At 37.4% G+C, this 16,898-nt stretch overlaps 5 protein-coding genes across 9 annotated transcripts in view; 3 read left to right on the top strand and 2 right to left on the bottom strand.

Moving 5' to 3' along the window:
- Positions 1-1,042, top strand: part of LOC107757654 (huntingtin-interacting protein K-like) — a 6,441-nt gene extending 5,399 nt beyond the window's left edge. The window contains exons 2-4 of the mRNA XM_016575217.1: positions 550-605; positions 698-746; positions 827-1,042. Of these exons, the coding sequence (XP_016430703.1) occupies positions 550-605; positions 698-746; positions 827-922 (201 nt within the window). The 3' untranslated portion in view covers positions 923-1,042. The remainder of the gene's footprint in view (positions 1-549; positions 606-697; positions 747-826) is intronic.
- mfap1 (microfibril associated protein 1) overlaps positions 1-5,371 on the bottom strand; it is a 13,861-nt gene extending 8,490 nt beyond the window's left edge. The window contains exons 1-8 of one of the 2 annotated variants that reach the window (XR_001641955.1): positions 5,165-5,371; positions 4,208-4,424; positions 3,972-4,104; positions 3,684-3,880; positions 2,472-2,741; positions 2,223-2,382; positions 2,056-2,145; positions 1,292-1,547 (exon numbers count right to left, since the gene is read on the bottom strand). Coding sequence is in view for 1 of the 2 variants with exons in the window: in XM_016575200.1 (XP_016430686.1) it covers positions 1,368-1,547; positions 2,056-2,145; positions 2,223-2,382; positions 2,472-2,741; positions 3,684-3,880; positions 3,972-4,104; positions 4,208-4,424; positions 5,165-5,246 (1,329 nt within the window). In the remaining variant the exon portion in view is untranslated. Of the gene's footprint in view, positions 1-1,126; positions 1,548-2,055; positions 2,146-2,222; positions 2,383-2,471; positions 2,742-3,683; positions 3,881-3,971; positions 4,105-4,207; positions 4,425-5,164 lie in introns of those variants that run through there. The other variant, XM_016575200.1, reaches the window with a different exon arrangement.
- A 551-nt stretch (positions 5,372-5,922) lies between these two features.
- LOC107757611 (guanosine-3',5'-bis(diphosphate) 3'-pyrophosphohydrolase MESH1) lies at positions 5,923-7,737 on the bottom strand. Of its 4 annotated transcripts, none has more exons than XM_016575150.1 (5): positions 7,256-7,737; positions 7,016-7,110; positions 6,869-6,924; positions 6,440-6,680; positions 5,923-6,347 (listed from the first exon to the last, which is right to left on the bottom strand). In XM_016575150.1, the coding sequence occupies exons 1-5, from the start codon at positions 7,465-7,467 to the stop codon at positions 6,217-6,219; spliced, it is 735 nt and encodes a 244-aa protein (XP_016430636.1). In that variant the 5' UTR covers positions 7,468-7,737; the 3' UTR covers positions 5,923-6,216. The 4 variants fall into 4 exon arrangements, with proteins under 4 accessions (XP_016430636.1, XP_016430629.1, XP_016430654.1 ...); XM_016575143.1 differs by having other exon boundaries at positions 5,925-6,347; positions 7,016-7,137; positions 7,256-7,729; XM_016575168.1 differs by having other exon boundaries at positions 5,925-6,347; positions 7,016-7,135; positions 7,234-7,323.
- A 56-nt stretch (positions 7,738-7,793) lies between these two features.
- LOC107757605 (vacuolar protein sorting-associated protein 33B) lies at positions 7,794-14,126 on the top strand. Its single transcript, XM_016575130.1, has 24 exons — positions 7,794-7,831; positions 8,096-8,230; positions 8,331-8,411; positions 8,569-8,630; positions 8,726-8,775; positions 8,861-8,928; positions 9,013-9,058; positions 9,138-9,232; positions 9,659-9,763; positions 10,741-10,831; positions 10,947-11,024; positions 11,155-11,228; positions 11,311-11,397; positions 11,496-11,586; positions 11,990-12,064; positions 12,168-12,232; positions 12,323-12,377; positions 12,460-12,506; positions 12,679-12,811; positions 12,947-13,020; positions 13,118-13,219; positions 13,319-13,394; positions 13,632-13,754; positions 13,850-14,126. Exons 2-24 carry the CDS (start codon positions 8,135-8,137, stop codon positions 13,927-13,929), a joined length of 1,854 nt encoding a protein of 617 aa, XP_016430616.1. The 5' UTR covers positions 7,794-7,831; positions 8,096-8,134; the 3' UTR covers positions 13,930-14,126.
- Positions 14,127-15,082: 956 nt separating this feature from the next.
- Positions 15,083-16,898, top strand: part of prc1b (protein regulator of cytokinesis 1b) — a 10,792-nt gene continuing 8,976 nt past the window's right edge. Inside the window, exons 1-2 of the mRNA XM_016575527.1 lie at positions 15,083-15,203; positions 15,971-16,103. Coding sequence (XP_016431013.1) covers positions 15,193-15,203; positions 15,971-16,103 — 144 coding nt within the window. The 5' untranslated portion in view covers positions 15,083-15,192. The remainder of the gene's footprint in view (positions 15,204-15,970; positions 16,104-16,898) is intronic.

The following is a 16,898-nucleotide window of genomic DNA, read 5'->3' as shown; positions in this document are numbered from 1 at the left end:
AAAACAGAGGGTTGTACAATTCGACAACGAAAAATGCTACTTGTAAAATTATGGTTTATTAACGTCTACACCTACCACAACCCTAAACCTACCCTTACAGTAATGCAAATACAGTAATTAATATGTGTTATATTCGCGGTTGTAGCTAATGTTAGAAGGCATACAGCTACAGGAAACCAACAATAAATAATTTTTTCTACCTATTAGATTGTGTTTTATTGAAGTCTACATCTACCCCAACCCTAAACCTACCCTTACAGTAATGCAGATACATTAAATGTTGTTCAGCATGAGAAAAAGGACACAATATTGATGTGCGCATGCGCAGTAAACCCTGGTAGGACAATCTGACGGGTAGGATAAAATGTCAAGACACCGTTCAGAGTGAGCAATGAAGAGAGAAGTGAGGTCGTTTCAGCTCACAATATCTTCCTTTACGTCACCCTGCAACCTTTATAGGAGATGCTCAAGCCCGAAAACATTTGCCTATGAATGCTGTTATTTTAATTTTTGAACCATTGTTGATGCGTTTTTGACGTGTCTTTGAAGGCCATGTCCGTGATTGGAGACAGAAGATCCAGAGAACAAAAGGCGAAACAGGAAAGGTGAAATTTTTTTACGTCTGATTACTGTCATTTGTTATATGACTGTGGTTAATAAATGATCATGACAATACTCATTTTTATCAATTCCACAGAGAAAAAGAACTAGCCAAAGTAACAATAAAGGAAGATGTGGAACTCATTGTAAGTATGCAAAAGTGTATTTCCATGCGAGATTCGTGAATTTGACGTGGAACACAAACATGCCAACATCTTCCTGACAGATGGGAGAGATGGAGATTTCGCGAGCAGTGGCGGAGCGCAGTCTCAGAGAACACATGGGCAATGTGGTGGAGGCGTTGATTGCACTGACCAACTGAGTGGATTTGACTGCTTTGAGATGTATGGACACATTGGACTGCCTTCTTCCTGCTTTTGATATCCCTTTTCTTTTCTCACTGTACTTATTCTGTAATAAAGGAACCTTTTTTTAAACAGTCTTTACCAGTACCACTTCCCTCTTTGCATTTATTAGAAGCTCCAACCCTCTTTTTAGTAATGCATTTCAGAATGAACCAATGCGATCAGTGTCATAGTAATTTATTGCTGTAAAACAAAAAGTAGATTATCCCATTAGAAACAGTGGACCTAAAGCCTCAGAATTCTGTACACCCAATGAAATGTGTAGATGTATACAATCCAAATGCAATAATGATTTGATATTTGTTGTGAGGTTTGTCCAACACAACACAAAAGTGACAAGAGCAAAGAAGGTTAAAAGTGTCCTTGTTTGAGCTGAATGCTCTTCTTGCATAAATAACAGGATTAAGTCTTCCTCTTGTGCACTGTTGGCCGATCGAACACGTCTCTCACGCCCCCTGCCTTCTGCTTGAAGAACTTGCTGTTCTGAGCGCTCTCCTGAGCCCAGGCAGAATCAAATGAAGTGGTGTCCTGATCCACCAGATGTGTGTATTTTGTACGTCCGGAACGTCCAAAGTTTTTGACCTACAAAGAACATTGAATAATTAGTCATTTTAGTGTTACACATGGATGCTAGACTACTGCTAGACTTTCTAAAACAGTGGTTCTCAACTCTAACCCTCGAGGTTCACTTTCCTGCAGAGTTCAGCTCCAACCCTAATCGAACACCCCTGAACAAGCTCATCAAGGTCTTCAGGGTTATTAGGGAATGATACAGGCAGGTGAGTTTGAGCAAGCTTGGAGCTACTCTCTACAGGAAAGAGTTTACAAGCCCTGTTCTAGAAGGTAGTTACTACATATAACTGCACTTTCAAACTTAACAGATACAGAGTCCCACACATGACATAGGGAAAAATATGTGTGTATATATATATATATATATATATACACACACACACACACACATATATGTGTGTATAAAATTGCTAACTTTGAAAAACAAACTGATTTGAAGAATTTAACTATACAACTCGGCTAGTAAATGGCATCAACGCCGAGACCAATATGATGAATTCAAATCGATGGCACTGACCTGCATGACTTTGGGTAAGATTGTTTTGTTGAAATGGTCCTCGAGAGTTGGAGCACTGAAGTCTCTCCTGAAGACATCTTGCTCTTCATCCTGCAGAAAAGATGAAATGTATATTATACAACGAGAACAGATTACTATCAGGTAATGAATATCTGCTCATTACTCACCATGAAGAAAGCTCCTCTGTGATAGTACTTCTGCAGAAACTTGTATTTGCCCTTTGTTGCTTTGTTGGTGACGAGTTTTCCATTTGTCCGCAGTTCCGCTCTACGCTCTTCCTCGGTAAGAGTGCGAAACCTCTCGATTTCTGCTTTCTCTTTCTCTATTCTGTTATTTACCAAAAATGCCATGTGGGGTTATGACTTGTGTTACTAATGTGAAACAAAACAGTTTTTGCAAAAATGATGAGTACTCACGCTTCTCGGTCTTCTCTGTCCCTCTTAATACGCTTCAGTTCTCTCACTTTCCAGGCCTCGTACTCCTCCTCCTCATTTTCTCCATCGGTGTCCAGAGCATCAAGAGCAGCCAGAGTACGTTTGTTCTCCTCATACTCTTTCTTGGCCTCCTCCTCTACGATCTTCAGCGTGTAGCGGCGCCTCTCTTCAGCTTGTTTTTTGGCCTCGATTTCCAGCTCTTTCTGATGCTGCTCCTCTGCTTCTCGTTCTGCAACGGTCACTCTGTCCTTCCTGAGAAGTCATATTGATAAGAAATTAAATAAATTGCAGTGTTTATCACTGTTATTTACTTTAGTGCAGTCCTTAATAATATATTGAATTAGATTTTATTTTTACATTTTCCGTTCTCATTTTAATATTTAGTACCATGCAGTTGCTGGTAGACATTAGTCCCTTTCACACATACAGTCTTTACTGGTAAATTACCGTTAAAAGATCATGTGTGAACAGGACCTTTTCAAAAATAACTGGTAATTCATTCTGGCAATTTGTGTTGGTATGAGAAGTTGTAACATTACCTGTAAATTACCAGTAATGTGCTCTGTGTGAACGCAGAACGAGATTAGCGTTATCAGCACGTACGAGTTCACAATCACAACACGCTGATGTAAGACGTCTACTCTGGGCCAATCATAACATTCTGACACAGATGGCGCATTTACTCCGCGCTGTGTAGTTCGGTTTGAAGTCGTCTAATACGATGTCTCTGGGCCAAAAGCAGCTACATGAATGTGAATGTTTGACACAAAAATGAAAACATCAACAAAAACACTGACCGCATATATATACCCTCCATGTTTACAAATGATGTCACAGAGTTTACCGGTATTCTGAAACTGATGCGTGAATGATGCTTTACCGGTAAAAAGACGGAACGTCATTGGCCGGTGTGAACAGCGCATTTTTGTATTTACTGGTAAAGTAATTCCAGTCATTTTACAGCCATTTATTGGTATTACTGTGTGAAGGGGACTAATGACTTCCATAGTATGAAGTCAACAGCTACCAGCAACTGCTTGGTCACCATCATCATTCTTTAAAACATCATCTTTTGTGTTTAGCAGAAGAAAACAATTCAGACAGATTTGGAACAACTTTACAGTGAGTAAATGACAAAAATTTATTTTTGGGTGAACTGTCCCTTTAAGGTTCATTTATGTTTAAGAAACTCACTTGCGGATAAACACCGGTTTTAACCGAGGCTCAGTTTCATCCTCGCTGTCTGTGTATTCCTCGTACTCTGACTCGGATTCAGGTTCATCACCAGACTTCCCCCCCTCCTCCTCCACCTCCACCTCCAAGATCTCCATTTCCTCGTTCTTCCTCTCTTGTGCACGTTGACGCATCATTGCTCTCCTCCTCTCGATTTCCTATACAGAACAGAAGACATAAAACCACTTATTTGTAAACTCATTTAGTACTCATTTAGCTTTTCTTACAAATTCTATTCAAGTGACCCACTTCATCATCGACTTCCTCCTCTTCTTCATCTTCGCTGCTCTCCTCTCGCTCAGGGTGCCACGTTCCTTCATCCGAGTCCTCACTGCTTTGAGCAATCAGCTCTGGCTCTGCTATCTGCCTGTGTCTCGCAAGCCTGCAGAAGACATAGTAGTGCGTTTCACATTAACACCAACAGACCCCTTTCACAAGAAAAATATATTTGTATAAATTGTATTGCACAGATGGATAAGCTGTACTTTTCTTCAACATCTTCGGTCACTCGATTCATGAGACGTCGAAGACGAGGATCAGATTTTTCCTCCTCTTCAATTTCCATCTCTGGCTCAGCCTCTTTACCCTTCTTAACAAACTGGAAATCCTCCTCTTCTTCATCTGAGGACTCCATCGGGGCATAGTCTGGACGCTTACCCGACACATATCGCTTCACCTTCACCTTCTCCATAGAAATTTCACCTGAAGTTAGATAAAAACAAAAAAACATTGATAGAGTCATAAGCCGTGTTACTATGGAAACCAGATTTTGTTTTCTACATTTTCTAAAATTCTGAATTTTTATGCTCTCCTCTAGCTGAAATTAATATAGGCTTTCCCCCAGAACTGATAGAAGCTTTCAGCACGTTTTGTCATTTTGCCATTTAATAACTAAACCACTGTGCTGGTCTATTCCAAAGGTACCAAGTCTTGTGCAGTAACTACGTAACAGTAACTGTACGAAAAGTAAACTACGGTCACCGAGATGCATCTTGGTAAAATAGCAGTATCTTTACATTTGTATTATTTATATTGATCCATTTAGGAATATTAATACACAACAACACTTGTCACATTTAACAAAACTTTAATTGCATTTCATATCTGTGCATGTATTCAAATTCAGTAATGTGTAAAGTTATTAAAATATGGCAAAGTTCTGATAACTTGCTTTTGCTTCATGTTTTCTCAGACATAATTCAATTTAAAAGACTGCCAGTAACTGAGTAACCGTGTAGAAAAAAACCCGATAAAAAACAAGCTAACATTAGAAACTAAATATACGAGACAAGATCCGCATACAAACACAGTTCAACTACAGGGGATTTATTTTGTTTAAGACCAAGACTTTCATGTTTTCGTTATCGCATAATATTAGACACTCGCACGAATCATGTCAACACATGCCAATAGTCAAAGCTAACTGTTTCTCAAACAAATACCTTTTTCATTGCGGATCGGCACAGCTCCTGCCGTCGACTGAATCGGCGGCTGCTTGGCATTTAATGCGTTTGATCCTGACATTTTGGACACTTCACGCGGGACCCTTTACACTAGAAAAAAACACAATCGCTGAAAGTCCCCGTAAAAATCCTGTTTACAGTCCTTTATCCACTAACATGGACGTCCCGGAAATTGTACGCCAGTAGGAAACCGCACGAAAAATCGTCCCCGGCAAACACTAACCTATTAAGTAGTTCCTACCTTTAATTGCACTTCTTTTATTCAACACATTATTTTTGTCCTGTCCTTCCCTTTGGTGATAAGCTGAATGATAGTAATCAGGTAAAAGCACGGTATTTCTAAAATTATTACTATTATTGTGGAAATCAGCTTCCATTTTTTTTTTTTCTAAAAATATGAATTAATATTTATGCCCCCCTCTCACTCAAATTAATGTGATTCTCTCATGACTGATTTGTCATTTAATAACCACTATAGTGGTTTATTGCATGTGTATTTTATTCACATCTCATTTTTATTATCTGTGTGTTGTTGTTGTCTCCGTGTACTGGAAGCTTGTGACACTATAACAAATTCCTTGTATGTGCAAACATACTTGGCAATAAAGCTCTTTCTGATATCACAGTCTTTTTTTACATCTTGGTTATAAAGCAGCATCTTTTATATTTTTATTATTCATATTGATTCATTTAGGAATATTAATACACAACAACATTTGTCACATTTAACAAAACTTTAATTGCATTTTATATCTGTGCATGCATTATACACTTCTTCATATTATTAAATGTATTCGTCATTCACCCACCCTGATGTTGTTCTGTATGACTTTATTAAGTGGAACACCAAAGAAAATGTTGAGGAAATCTTCTCTTGTGTTCCACAGAAGAAAGAAAGTCAAAACACGTTTGGAACGGCTTCAGGGAGGCCTGAACTGGCCCTTCAGTGTAAAGAACATTCCATGATGATCAGTTACACACACACAAAAAAAGCACCATCATTTAATTTCAACCAATGGCTTGTGACATAATCATAACTCCAATCCTCTCTGCAAAAAGAGCTGCTGCACTTTCTCCTCAAGTGCTGCATTGGTGCCACGGAGGCCTTTTACCACCTGAGATGCCCACACAAAGTATCCTTGAACCCTTTCAGCCGTCCAACCTGTCAACACAGATGCAAGACACAAGCAGTATCATTACAGATATGCATTCATCCTCACACAAATCTCCTGAGCGGCAGTTTCAATATCTCACCAGTGGGAGTGCAACGATTGAGGTCCCGCAAATTATACAACTTGTCAGCTAGTTTAACTAGTTTGGCCTGATGGCTGCGGTGTGGTGCGTGCTCCACTTGCAGCCGCTTTCTCTCCTCTTTTGGTAACGACTTGTCATCTGTAACCTCCTGGACGATTCTCGCCACAGTTGGTCCAAACAAAGACTCCAGCTCCTCGATGGTTGTGTCAGTGTCCTCGACTGTGTCATGAAGCAATGCAGCCTGTACACAAGAGCACACAGATCAACAACATAAATGCATTTGTGAAATTCCATTAGCCTCTGTTTATTTCTCCACGAATGTTTATTTCCATTAGCCTCTTGTTATTTCTTCACGAATGAAGCATTTGTAGATAATGTACAAACTCGTGTGTTCTTTAAAAGTAACGCACAAACATATTTCGGACTTACTTGTAAAACTTCAATATCTGTAATTCCACCCTCGTGACTTAGAATCCTCGCCACCCCTGGAAAGACAAGAAAAGCAGCTTTATTTTCTGGAGTCTGTCGGATTATAAATGATTGAAGCGTCTGCAGTGAAGTGCTGTAGTACAGTACCTATGGGGTGATTGATGTATGGTGTTGCATCAGGATCTTTACGGCGCTGATTGCGATGTTTCTCTGCAGCGAAGTTGATCGTTTCCAGCAGCACTGCAGTCGACGATGAGCTCATAGTTACTTTAAAGTAACGTTAGAATAAGATATTAAATGCACAGTCTGATATTTTTTTTATAAATAGTTCGGACTGAATACATAACCCAGAACATACAACTCACTTGTATATTAAAAACGAGGGTAATGTTACGATGTTTGTGTATAGAACACTGTTGTTTTTGTGTCCGCAAGTCTAAGATGTCCGTAGTGAAACAAGCGTAGCGCTGTTCGAGTCGTGAAAGAATTGTTCTTTTTATTTGGATCTTTTCAATGAATCGGTTCAAGGGTTGAAATGAAACGAATAACTGAAAACAGCACACAATGTTAATATTTACTACAGGTTTATCAACAAACATATGAAACTATGATAATAATAACTATACGTCTATTAAAGCGTGCAAAAACCATTTTAGCCAAGTTATGAATTATGCTTATTGTTGCAAATGACTTGTTTTTCATGATGAATCATGGCTGCAGCAGACAGACACACTTGGACTGAACCGGATCGTGTGAAATTACAATAAACACCTGCATTAATCGAAAAACGTGGTAAATAGCGATGTGTGCCTACATGTATGGTTTTACTGTAACGTTTCAGAACCTCCAAAGACCACGGAACGACGCAAAAGAATCACTGGTTTTGCTGTTCAAAAGAACCGATTGGCGGAAATGAATCGGACTGTCAGATAGCGAAACCACTTCCGGAAAAAGGTGGACGAGGTATACGATACGAATTCTCTGCTTTTTGTATACATGCTGATTAAATTAATTCGGATGACTACATTTATGTTGTTATTGTGGCTGACTGGCAATGTGGAATTGGACGTTCCGATATGTTGATAAACTGTAAATAAAATACTTTTGAGAGTTTGAGCTGCTAAAGGAAAACCAGTAATCTGCAGTAATCGAGTGATACTTGTCATTCTGCGCATGCAGCTTCCACAGATCGGAGTGACAGTAATGTTATAGAGAAATGTTTTACAGGCTTATCCAGCTGTGGAAAGTGTGGTAGGATCTCTCCGTATGGCACACACAGAGTGGAGAGATGCTCCTGAGCTGCCTGATTTCTCCCTGCTCAAAAGACTGGCCAGAGACCAGCTCATCTTCCTGCTGGAACAGGTGACACGACCACCCACTGTGTCTTTAAATTCTTCTTTCTTCAAAAAAGTACTTTCCATTTTGAATTTGTATTTTAAGTGTCAACATGTATGTTTTGCAGTTGCCAGGGAAGAAGGATTTATTTATTGATTCAGATTTGATGAGCCCTCTCGATCGAATAGCAAATGTCACAATCCTAAAGGTATGATATCATGTATACAATTTTAGGAGAAAGTATTGGCACACTGTCTTTCTAAATGCCTAGCGATTTCTATCTTCTTCTTGAAATATTATAAGTATGGAAATGTGTATTCACACCTTAATTAATCTAACAAGTCTACACCTGATTTCTCCTTTAGCAACATGAAGTCGACAAACTGTACAAAGTTGAGCTGAAGCCAATTGTCAGCAGTTCAGACCAGTAAGTAAAATTATGTTTTTAACAAGCAAAAACAAGTTTCGTTTATATACTTCCTCTCTGAAATAAATATATTTTCTCTTTTTTTTTTTTCGCAGGCTGTGCTTCCTGATACGTCCTCGAATACAAACTGTGAAGTGGATTTCAGGTTGCCGTGGTTTGCTGTTGTGATATAATCTATGTGGAAAAAGCAGGAGGAAGTATAGATTAATAGTTTGTCTTAATGTTTACAGATTTAGTTAATGCAGACAAAGTGGCTGGAAGATTCAGAAGATATAAGATCATATTTACCCCACAAAAGGTAACTGGTGGTCTGGAAATTATGTCAAAATATGCAGAAGTTTTATTTTGTTGTCTGATTGTAATGTTATGACATTCTTTACAGTTTTATGCATGTGAGACGGTTTTGGAAGAGCAGGGAGTCTATGGAGGTAGATTAAGTGTGTTAATGTGTCTATCTTTGGCACTGTGTCTCCTATTACAGACATTAACTATGATGCTTTTTCTTAGATGTTACAACCGATGAGTGGAATTTCTACATTCTTCCTCTGGATGACGACATCCTGAGTTTAGAGCTGCCTGAATTCTTCAGAGATAACTTTCTGGTAATGCTGATTTGGATGCTACAGATCTTTAGATCTGAAAAACAGTTTTAAATTTGGTATGTTTGATTAGTTTGTGAGATTTTTACCAATTTTGGGATTTTTAGTATGTATTGTTATCTAGAAGGAATATTATTGAGATATACTCTTCAGTGTCACGTGATTCTTCAGAAATCATTGTAATATGGTGCATTTCTTTTTATTTTTAGTGTTGCTGCTTAATATTTTTTGTGAAAACTTTCATAGAAAGAACAACATTTATTTGAAAAAGACCTAAAGGTCATAAATCTCTTTACTGTATTTAGATGAATTCAATGCATCCTTGCTAAATAAAAGTATTGATTTCTTTAACTGACCTGGAACCTTTGACTATTAGTGTAATTTATGAGTAATGATTGATATATAAGTTATTGTTATTTGATTCATCAGGAGGGAGACCAGCGCTGGGTGACCACTGCAGGAAGTGCTCTACATCTTTTACAGTCTGTCTATGGCTCCTTCTCAAAGGTGTATGGTATTGGTAGATGTGCCAAGGTGAGGATTTGTGACAAAACCCTTAACCTCACAGATGAACAGATTTTGGTGGATGAGAACATGGGTCGCGGGCCCGGGTTACTTTTGAGCTCTGGTACAAATATGACATGGGCTAGAAAAATACATATGAGCCTTATATTAGCCTATGTATGCATGTTTAATCATTAAAAGATTGCGATCTTGATTCAAACACACGCGATCTTATTCCTAAATGACGGTGATTCTGCTATATCTATAAAACCTTTGAAATCACAATCACATCGGAATATTTTAACCTGCTTTTGCGCAGCCGCTGATCCAGAGAGAGCAGCGCTCATCATGTAAAGCTTTGTTTGAAACAGCTTCATAAACAGTCTACTTACACAGTAGGCTACATTTCTGTGTTGCAAACATTAAATAATAACGAAAGTATTGATAAAAGTTTAAAGTCCGGATGTAGACTCTGATGTTGCGGGAGCCGCGATCAAAATGGGTTTTTGAAAGTAATGATGTGTATGTTACATTATTCCAGTAGGTGGCGAACAGTGAGTGTTAAATGCATTTGATGTGTGAGCCATTCATTCAAGAGATTCAAAACGAAACAAGTCTTCATTTATTTAAAATGATTTTTTTTTACATAATTAGGCTAAATCGTTTAAATTAATAAATATTTTTAAATAGACTCATTTACTATAACATTAATAAAACATTTAGTCAGAAACTCAAGTAAATTACATATTTCGTTTGGTTGTCTGTTTTGTTTTCAGAATCGTGGGAGAATCATAGCTTAAAAATACATAGGCTAATATATGTGGCAACTAACTAATACCATTAGTAGGTAATATATTTATTATTTTATAGGTAATATTACTACTGTTTCTAATATTAAACTTAGTTCTGCAACCCAAACCCCCCATGGGCCCCCCCTCCTTTTGGTTCGTTCCGCTGATCCATGGATGAGAATCAAGGCAGTCTTTCATGTATGTCTGTGTATGTAGATGGTGTATGAATCCTGGAGGGAGCTAATGGAGGAGGGGGAACAGAGAACAAGGCAACCTGAATTTGCGAAAGTCTTTCTTGTTGACAGAGGTCAGTTATTTAAAATGAAAATACATTTACATTTAGTTGTACTATTATAGTTTTTGGAATATTGCCCTTTTCTGTTGTAATAACAACTTGCATAATTTATATTTTAATATTTTAGATGTGGACTTTGTTACTCCTCTCTGCTCTCAAGTTGTTTATGAGGGATTGGTAGATGATCTTTTCAGAATAAAATGTGGTAAGCAATTTTATATTACAGGGTCTTTGTGTCGTAGTTGTTTAAAACATGTTTATGTCTGTCTGTATAACAGGTTAATTATAACATTCTCAAGTTCATCTTTTTTATGTCATTTTGATTTTGTTTCTAGGCAGTGTGGAATTTGGACCTGATGTCACTTCCTCTGACAAGAGCATCAAAGTGATGCTTAACTCTCAAGATAAAGTAGGAGTTAGATTATTAAATTGACAGTGGTTAGTAACTGCTATTTAAAAAAAAAAATGACCCTGCTTGTTTAATTCATCAGGTGTTCAGTGAAATAAGGAACGAGCATTTCTCCAATGTGTTTGGCTTTTTAAGTCAGAAGGCCAAAAATCTTCAAACAGCATATGATGTAAGTGCTTGCTACAGATGTGTTTCATAGCATGTTAGTATACATTTTAGCATATTCTCAGTGTGACAATAATCAAAAAATGTGTGAATTGGTAACAGAAGCGGCGTGGGATGGACATCCAGCAGATGAAGGCATTTGTTTCAGATGAACTGAAAGGACTGAAACAGGAACATCGTCTTCTCAGTCTTCGTAAGTAGTGTATACACTACTGCTTAAAAGTTTGAGGTCAGCAAGGGTGCATTAAATTGACCGGAAGTGACAGTGATAACACATATAGTTTCTGTTAAAAAGAAAAAAAGCTGTTCTTTTGTACTCTCAATTATTTACAAATCCTGACAATCATGATTTCCACAAAAAATTTTGATAATAGCAAGAAATGTTTCTTGAGCACCAAATCAGCATATTAGGGACTTCTTTCAGAAACATGAATAAAATCTCTCCGCACCCACATTTTCGAACGGTAGTGTATGTTAAATGTTTCCTTTGGCATCATAAATAGAGCAAATCCTGTTAGTTAGTACAGCTGCTTGCAAATAATGAAGACAGTTTCTTAGTAATAAATAAAAGAGAACATGCTTTGTTCTTCCACTAGACATTGGTGCAAGTGAATCCATGATGAAGAAGAAAACCAAGCAAGATTTCCAGGAATTGTTGAAGACTGAACACTGTAAGATGTCTTGATAAGTTTAAAATCACACAAATCTGAAATCTACAACATGACACTGTAATCTCACTCATTTCTGTATCTCCTCCTTTTTTACAAATACTAGCGTTACTTGAAGGCTTTGAGATCCGTGAATGTATCACCTACATTGAAGAACATATCAACAGACAGGTATGAGAAAACAAAGAATGTTGTTGTTATGAGACACTGGTATAATAATGCTACAGTAATAATCATGCTTGAGGAAACTCTGTCCATCAGGTGTCAATGATTGACAGTCTTAGACTCCTTTGCCTGTTGTCCATCACAGAAAATGGTGAGTCTTGTATACAAATTCCATGGCTAAGGTTGTTTATTTCAACAATTTCTGTTAAATATTGCATTTAATTATCCAACAGGTCTTTTGTCCAAAGACTATAGATCTCTTAAAGCGCAGTACCTTCAGGTATGTTATGATTTGAAAGTTGACATTTATAAACAACTCATTTGCGTAATGCTTCATAAAGCCATGGTATTACTTTGTCTTTAAAATTAGTGTTTAAGTGGATTGTCTTAAATGACTGACGATGTTTTTGAGATTATGTTCTCTGTGATACCGTAAGTTGTCTCTTGTTTAGAGTTATGGTATAAAGCACCTGCTGACGTTTGCAAACCTGAGACAGCTGGGTCTGTTGGAAGAACAGCAAGCTGGAGAAACACTGACAGTCATGGAGAGTAAAGTGGGGAAACTTGTCAATGACAAGACTGTAGGTGAGAATGTGGAACCTCTCATTCGCTCACTCTCTTCGTCTCTCACTCTCTTCCTCTCACTCTCATATTTATTACATTGACTACAATGTACACATACATACATCCACTGGGTAGTTTCTTATGTTTTCTGTTCAGGGAAGCTGACGGATGCCTTTTCCTCATTGGCTAAGAAGAGCAATTTTCGAGCTCTGAGTAAAAGACTTGCTCTGGTTAGCAAACATACAATATTTAATTACTATAAAGAACAAAAAACAAACAAAAAAACAATAAATATTTACATCATGATCATCTTATCTACACCTACAGGTACCAAAGTCTGGTGAGGAATATGATCTTCGCGTTCCGCGAGACATGGCTTATGTTTTCAGTGGTGCTTATATTCCTCTGAGCTGCAAACTGATTGAACAGGTTAGCTTTAAAAGAAGGCTTTGAATGCTTTGCCTTTTTTTCCTCGTTTTTGCTATACAACATTTTACAGTGTTTGCTTCTGGCCCGTGCTGTCTGCAGGTGTTGGAGAGAGATGGTTGGACAGGTCTGGAGGAGGTTACACGCATGCTGAATGGACAGGAATTTGCTGTAACAGGTTTGAACAAAACATTTGTTTGTATAAAGCTTTATATAATGTTTGTAAGCTATGTAAAGTAATTATATGGTGGTGTAGTAGTTCAGAATATATTCATTATTGTTTGGAATTTGTCAATTTTCTTATGTTTAGAAACATTTGATTATTATCATTATTATTAATAATAATTTTATTGATGTTTTATTTTTTTGCTATCAAGCATACACTACCCCCTCTTTTGTCCTGTTTTTGTTTCAGGTGGCAGTAGTAGTTCAGAAGCCAGGAACAAAACTGATGCTCAAAGGATTGTTCTAGTGATGTTTCTTGGTGGCTGCACCTTCTCTGAGATCTCTGCACTCCGGTTCCTTGGCAAGGAAAGAGGTGAAATATTCTAGAATGTATTTTGTGTTTTTATAGATACGTATTACGTACAACAAATGGAATATATGGTTAATATAAAATTGTCCATTTGAAAGGTTGCAGATTCATAGTTGTCACTACAGCCATCACTAACAGTGCACGGCTTCTGGAAGCATTACTGGATAACCATGCTTGAGTCCGAGACAACATTCCACAAGAAGACACTCTATGATCAATTCCAGGAGAGGGCAAAAAGGACAGAATATGCCCAAATTGTCCCAGACATCTATATCATCCCTAAACAAATGTACTGTTACAGGGGATGACAAAAAGGTGTGATTATTCTTAAAGGGTTAGTTCACCCAAAAAGGACAATTCTGCCATCATTTACCCACCCTCGTGTGTTTCAAATCTGCATGACTTTCTTTCTTTTGCAGAACATAGAAGAAGATATTTGAAGAATGTTTGTAACCAAACAGCTTTGGTGACCATGGACCTTGTATAGAAAAAAACACTGAAATGTTTCTCAAATGATTTTCTTTTATGTTTCACAGAAGAAAGAAAGTCATGCATGTCTGGAACGGCATGAGGGTGAGTAAATTATGACAGGATTGTGGTTTTCGGGTGAACTGTCCCTTTGTCTGTCTGCGCAGGGGTCCTCTGAATTTATGCGTGGATAATTGGCAGACATGGGATATAAAAAACTGCACTTTATAAAAATGTTTTATACTCTCTGTTCAGAACTTGCCATGCATGCAGTAACTGATTCAAAACTGATCAATAAAACAGTTACTGGTGTCAGGTGTGTCTTTTAGCTCCATCCAACTATTATTGAGTACACAGTGAAATGGCCAGTGAACCCATTTAGCTATGTGTATATTTTCAAGTCTAAGTTAATTCGTTTATTTTTGAAATGACCAACAATATGACATACAATAAGCACATTACACAAATATGGTACATGTGATACACTGTTATGAGACGTATTAGATATGTTTAATATGATCTATTATCTAACATAAATTTAACCTAGCATGAAAAGCAGCTTGTTTTAAACAAACCAAATATGGGTATGGAAATGAAATATAAATAGTGCAATAAACAGAGATATTTCAAGATATTTGTTATACGACGTCGGAAATATAGGGTAAAATGGACCATCACTATTGTCGAACAATTACTTATTTTTGTTACTATAAAATATTCATGGAAAAATCAGAAGTGGTCGTTTAAAAACGTTTCTGAGGTCACGGTGGAAGAATCCGTCTGTTTGTCTGACACTTCCTCACGCATGCGCAGGAAAGCTCGAATCAGCCAATCAGACGAGCGGCGCTCTTTCGACGCATATTTTGAATCCGACAGAAACGGTTACGCGCACGGTCGGAGTGCGAGGACTGTGCAGTCACATATTCCTTTATAAAACAAATAAACAAGCGAAAAGCCTTGTCTTGGGGTGAAGATGAGGAAGAGGTGAGTACGTTTGCTGATATGTTTCAGTTTGGGGGTGTTTATTTACGAATGCGGAGACAGATTTAAACGCGTGTCATTTGATCAAAATGTAGTTTGAGCTGCAGCTTGTTTTGAAGATGACATTTGGCATTGTTATTTATGTTAATCCACACGCGCGATCATTTATTTACTTGTCATTTAACTGTCTGAGATCCATGCAGCGCGTAAAGTTACTAACGTTACTGTTGAGATAGCAGGTGTTTTCAGCTCATTTCAACTCCAGCTCGTATGGGTGGGTAACGTTAAAGGTATTTATAGCTTGTTTTGAAGATGACATTTGGCATTGTTATTTATGTTAATCCACACGCGCGATCATTTATTTACTTGTCATTTAACTGTCTGAGATCCATGCAGCGCGTAAAGTTACTAACGTTACTGTTGAGATAGCAGGTGTTTTCAGCTCATTTCAACTCCAGCTCGTATGGGTGGGTAACGTTAACGGTAGTTATATAATTAATGTCATGGCAAACATGACTCAGTAAAGCAGTAAGTTAACGTGCATTCACTGAATGAATAAATGCCAATATATGAAAACTTTTCAATGCATTTCTAAACAATCGAATGTACATAACTTTTTATTTAAAAAACTTAAGTAGATAATAATGTAGTAACTTCTGTTAATGTTATTAATGATCCTAATCACTGGTGGATATCTGTAAGTACATAAATGTCAAGGAATAGATGTTTATCAACAATGTATTTTCTGTTCTTTCTCTCAATGATTTTAGTGAGGTGATTGCTGCAGAATCAGTGGCATGTCTGAATAAAGCTCTCTGCCATCTGAAGGACATCTGGGAGGAAATTGGCATCCCTGAGGACCAGCGATTAGAAAGAACAAATGTGGTTAAGAATCATGTCAAAGTGAGTAACTTACTTGAGCAGCATCTGGTGAATCCTCAGGGCCGCATTAAAGGGGTCATATGATGTTGCTAAAAAGAACATTATTTCGCATCATATGACCCCTTTAAGACCTCACTGGGCCCGGGGCTATGACTTACTGCAGGGCCCCCCATCACAATAATGATATATATAGCTTAAAATAGGATTTTTATCCAATCAAAATTTTTGATGCATTGCAATTTCATAATTCTTGTTACCAATTCCAATATCACAAAAATAAAAATAAAAATACTAGCCTTTGTAAAAACAAACTTACTGAAGACAAGTAAAGTCATGAATTACAATAGAACAAAGAAATTGACCTACAAACACTTAAAGCACTGAATAAATAATATTATATTGTATAAAATAAATAGACGACAAATAGACTGAATAGTGTTCACTGTATAAATTCAATATACATTATTTTACAAAAGCGATTCGGTCACGGACAGTGAGTGATTTTCTTTCTAATGTTTAATTTTCATTATTGACACAAATGGCAACAGCAGCTATATTAGGCTGCTTTGGAGGAATAGTTCACCCAAAAATTAAAGTTATGTTGTTGTTGTTCTCAACCTGTATGAGTTTCCTTCTGCTGTTGAATGCAAACATATATATTTGGAACAATACTGGTAACCAAACAGTTTCTTTGCCATCATGTCTTCCATAGTATGGAGAGAAAAAACACTATTGGAGTCAACCGGGACCACTTCCTGGTGGTTACGAATATTCTTCAAAATATCTTCTTTTATGTTGAGGAGAACAAAGAAATTC

The sequence above is a fragment of the Sinocyclocheilus rhinocerous genome, unplaced genomic scaffold, assembly GCF_001515625.1.
Source record: "Sinocyclocheilus rhinocerous isolate Xijiao unplaced genomic scaffold, SAMN03320098_v1.1 scaffold252, whole genome shotgun sequence".
Classification (NCBI taxonomy): Eukaryota; Metazoa; Chordata; class Actinopteri; order Cypriniformes; family Cyprinidae; genus Sinocyclocheilus; species Sinocyclocheilus rhinocerous.
The sequence above is the reverse complement of the archived record's forward strand: the minus strand, read 5'-3'. Positions and strand labels throughout refer to the sequence as shown.

Excerpts from the sequence above, each read along its gene's own strand:
- LOC107757611 (XM_016575143.1), bottom strand. The coding sequence starts at position 7,467 with ATGTTTGTTGATAAACCTGTAGTAAATATTAACATTGTGTGCTGTTTT. Across the intron at positions 6,925-7,015 it reads ATACATCAATCACCCCATAG|GGGTGGCGAGGATTCTAAGT; the intron begins GTACTGTACTAC and ends TTGTCTTTCCAG. Across the intron at positions 6,348-6,439 it reads CAATCGTTGCACTCCCACTG|GTTGGACGGCTGAAAGGGTT; the intron begins GTGAGATATTGA and ends CTGTGTTGACAG.
- LOC107757605 (XM_016575130.1), top strand. The coding sequence starts at position 8,135 with ATGGCACACACAGAGTGGAGAGATGCTCCTGAGCTGCCTGATTTCTCC. Across the intron at positions 8,231-8,330 it reads TCATCTTCCTGCTGGAACAG|TTGCCAGGGAAGAAGGATTT; the intron begins GTGACACGACCA and ends TATGTTTTGCAG. Across the intron at positions 12,233-12,322 it reads AAGAACATATCAACAGACAG|GTGTCAATGATTGACAGTCT; the intron begins GTATGAGAAAAC and ends TCTGTCCATCAG.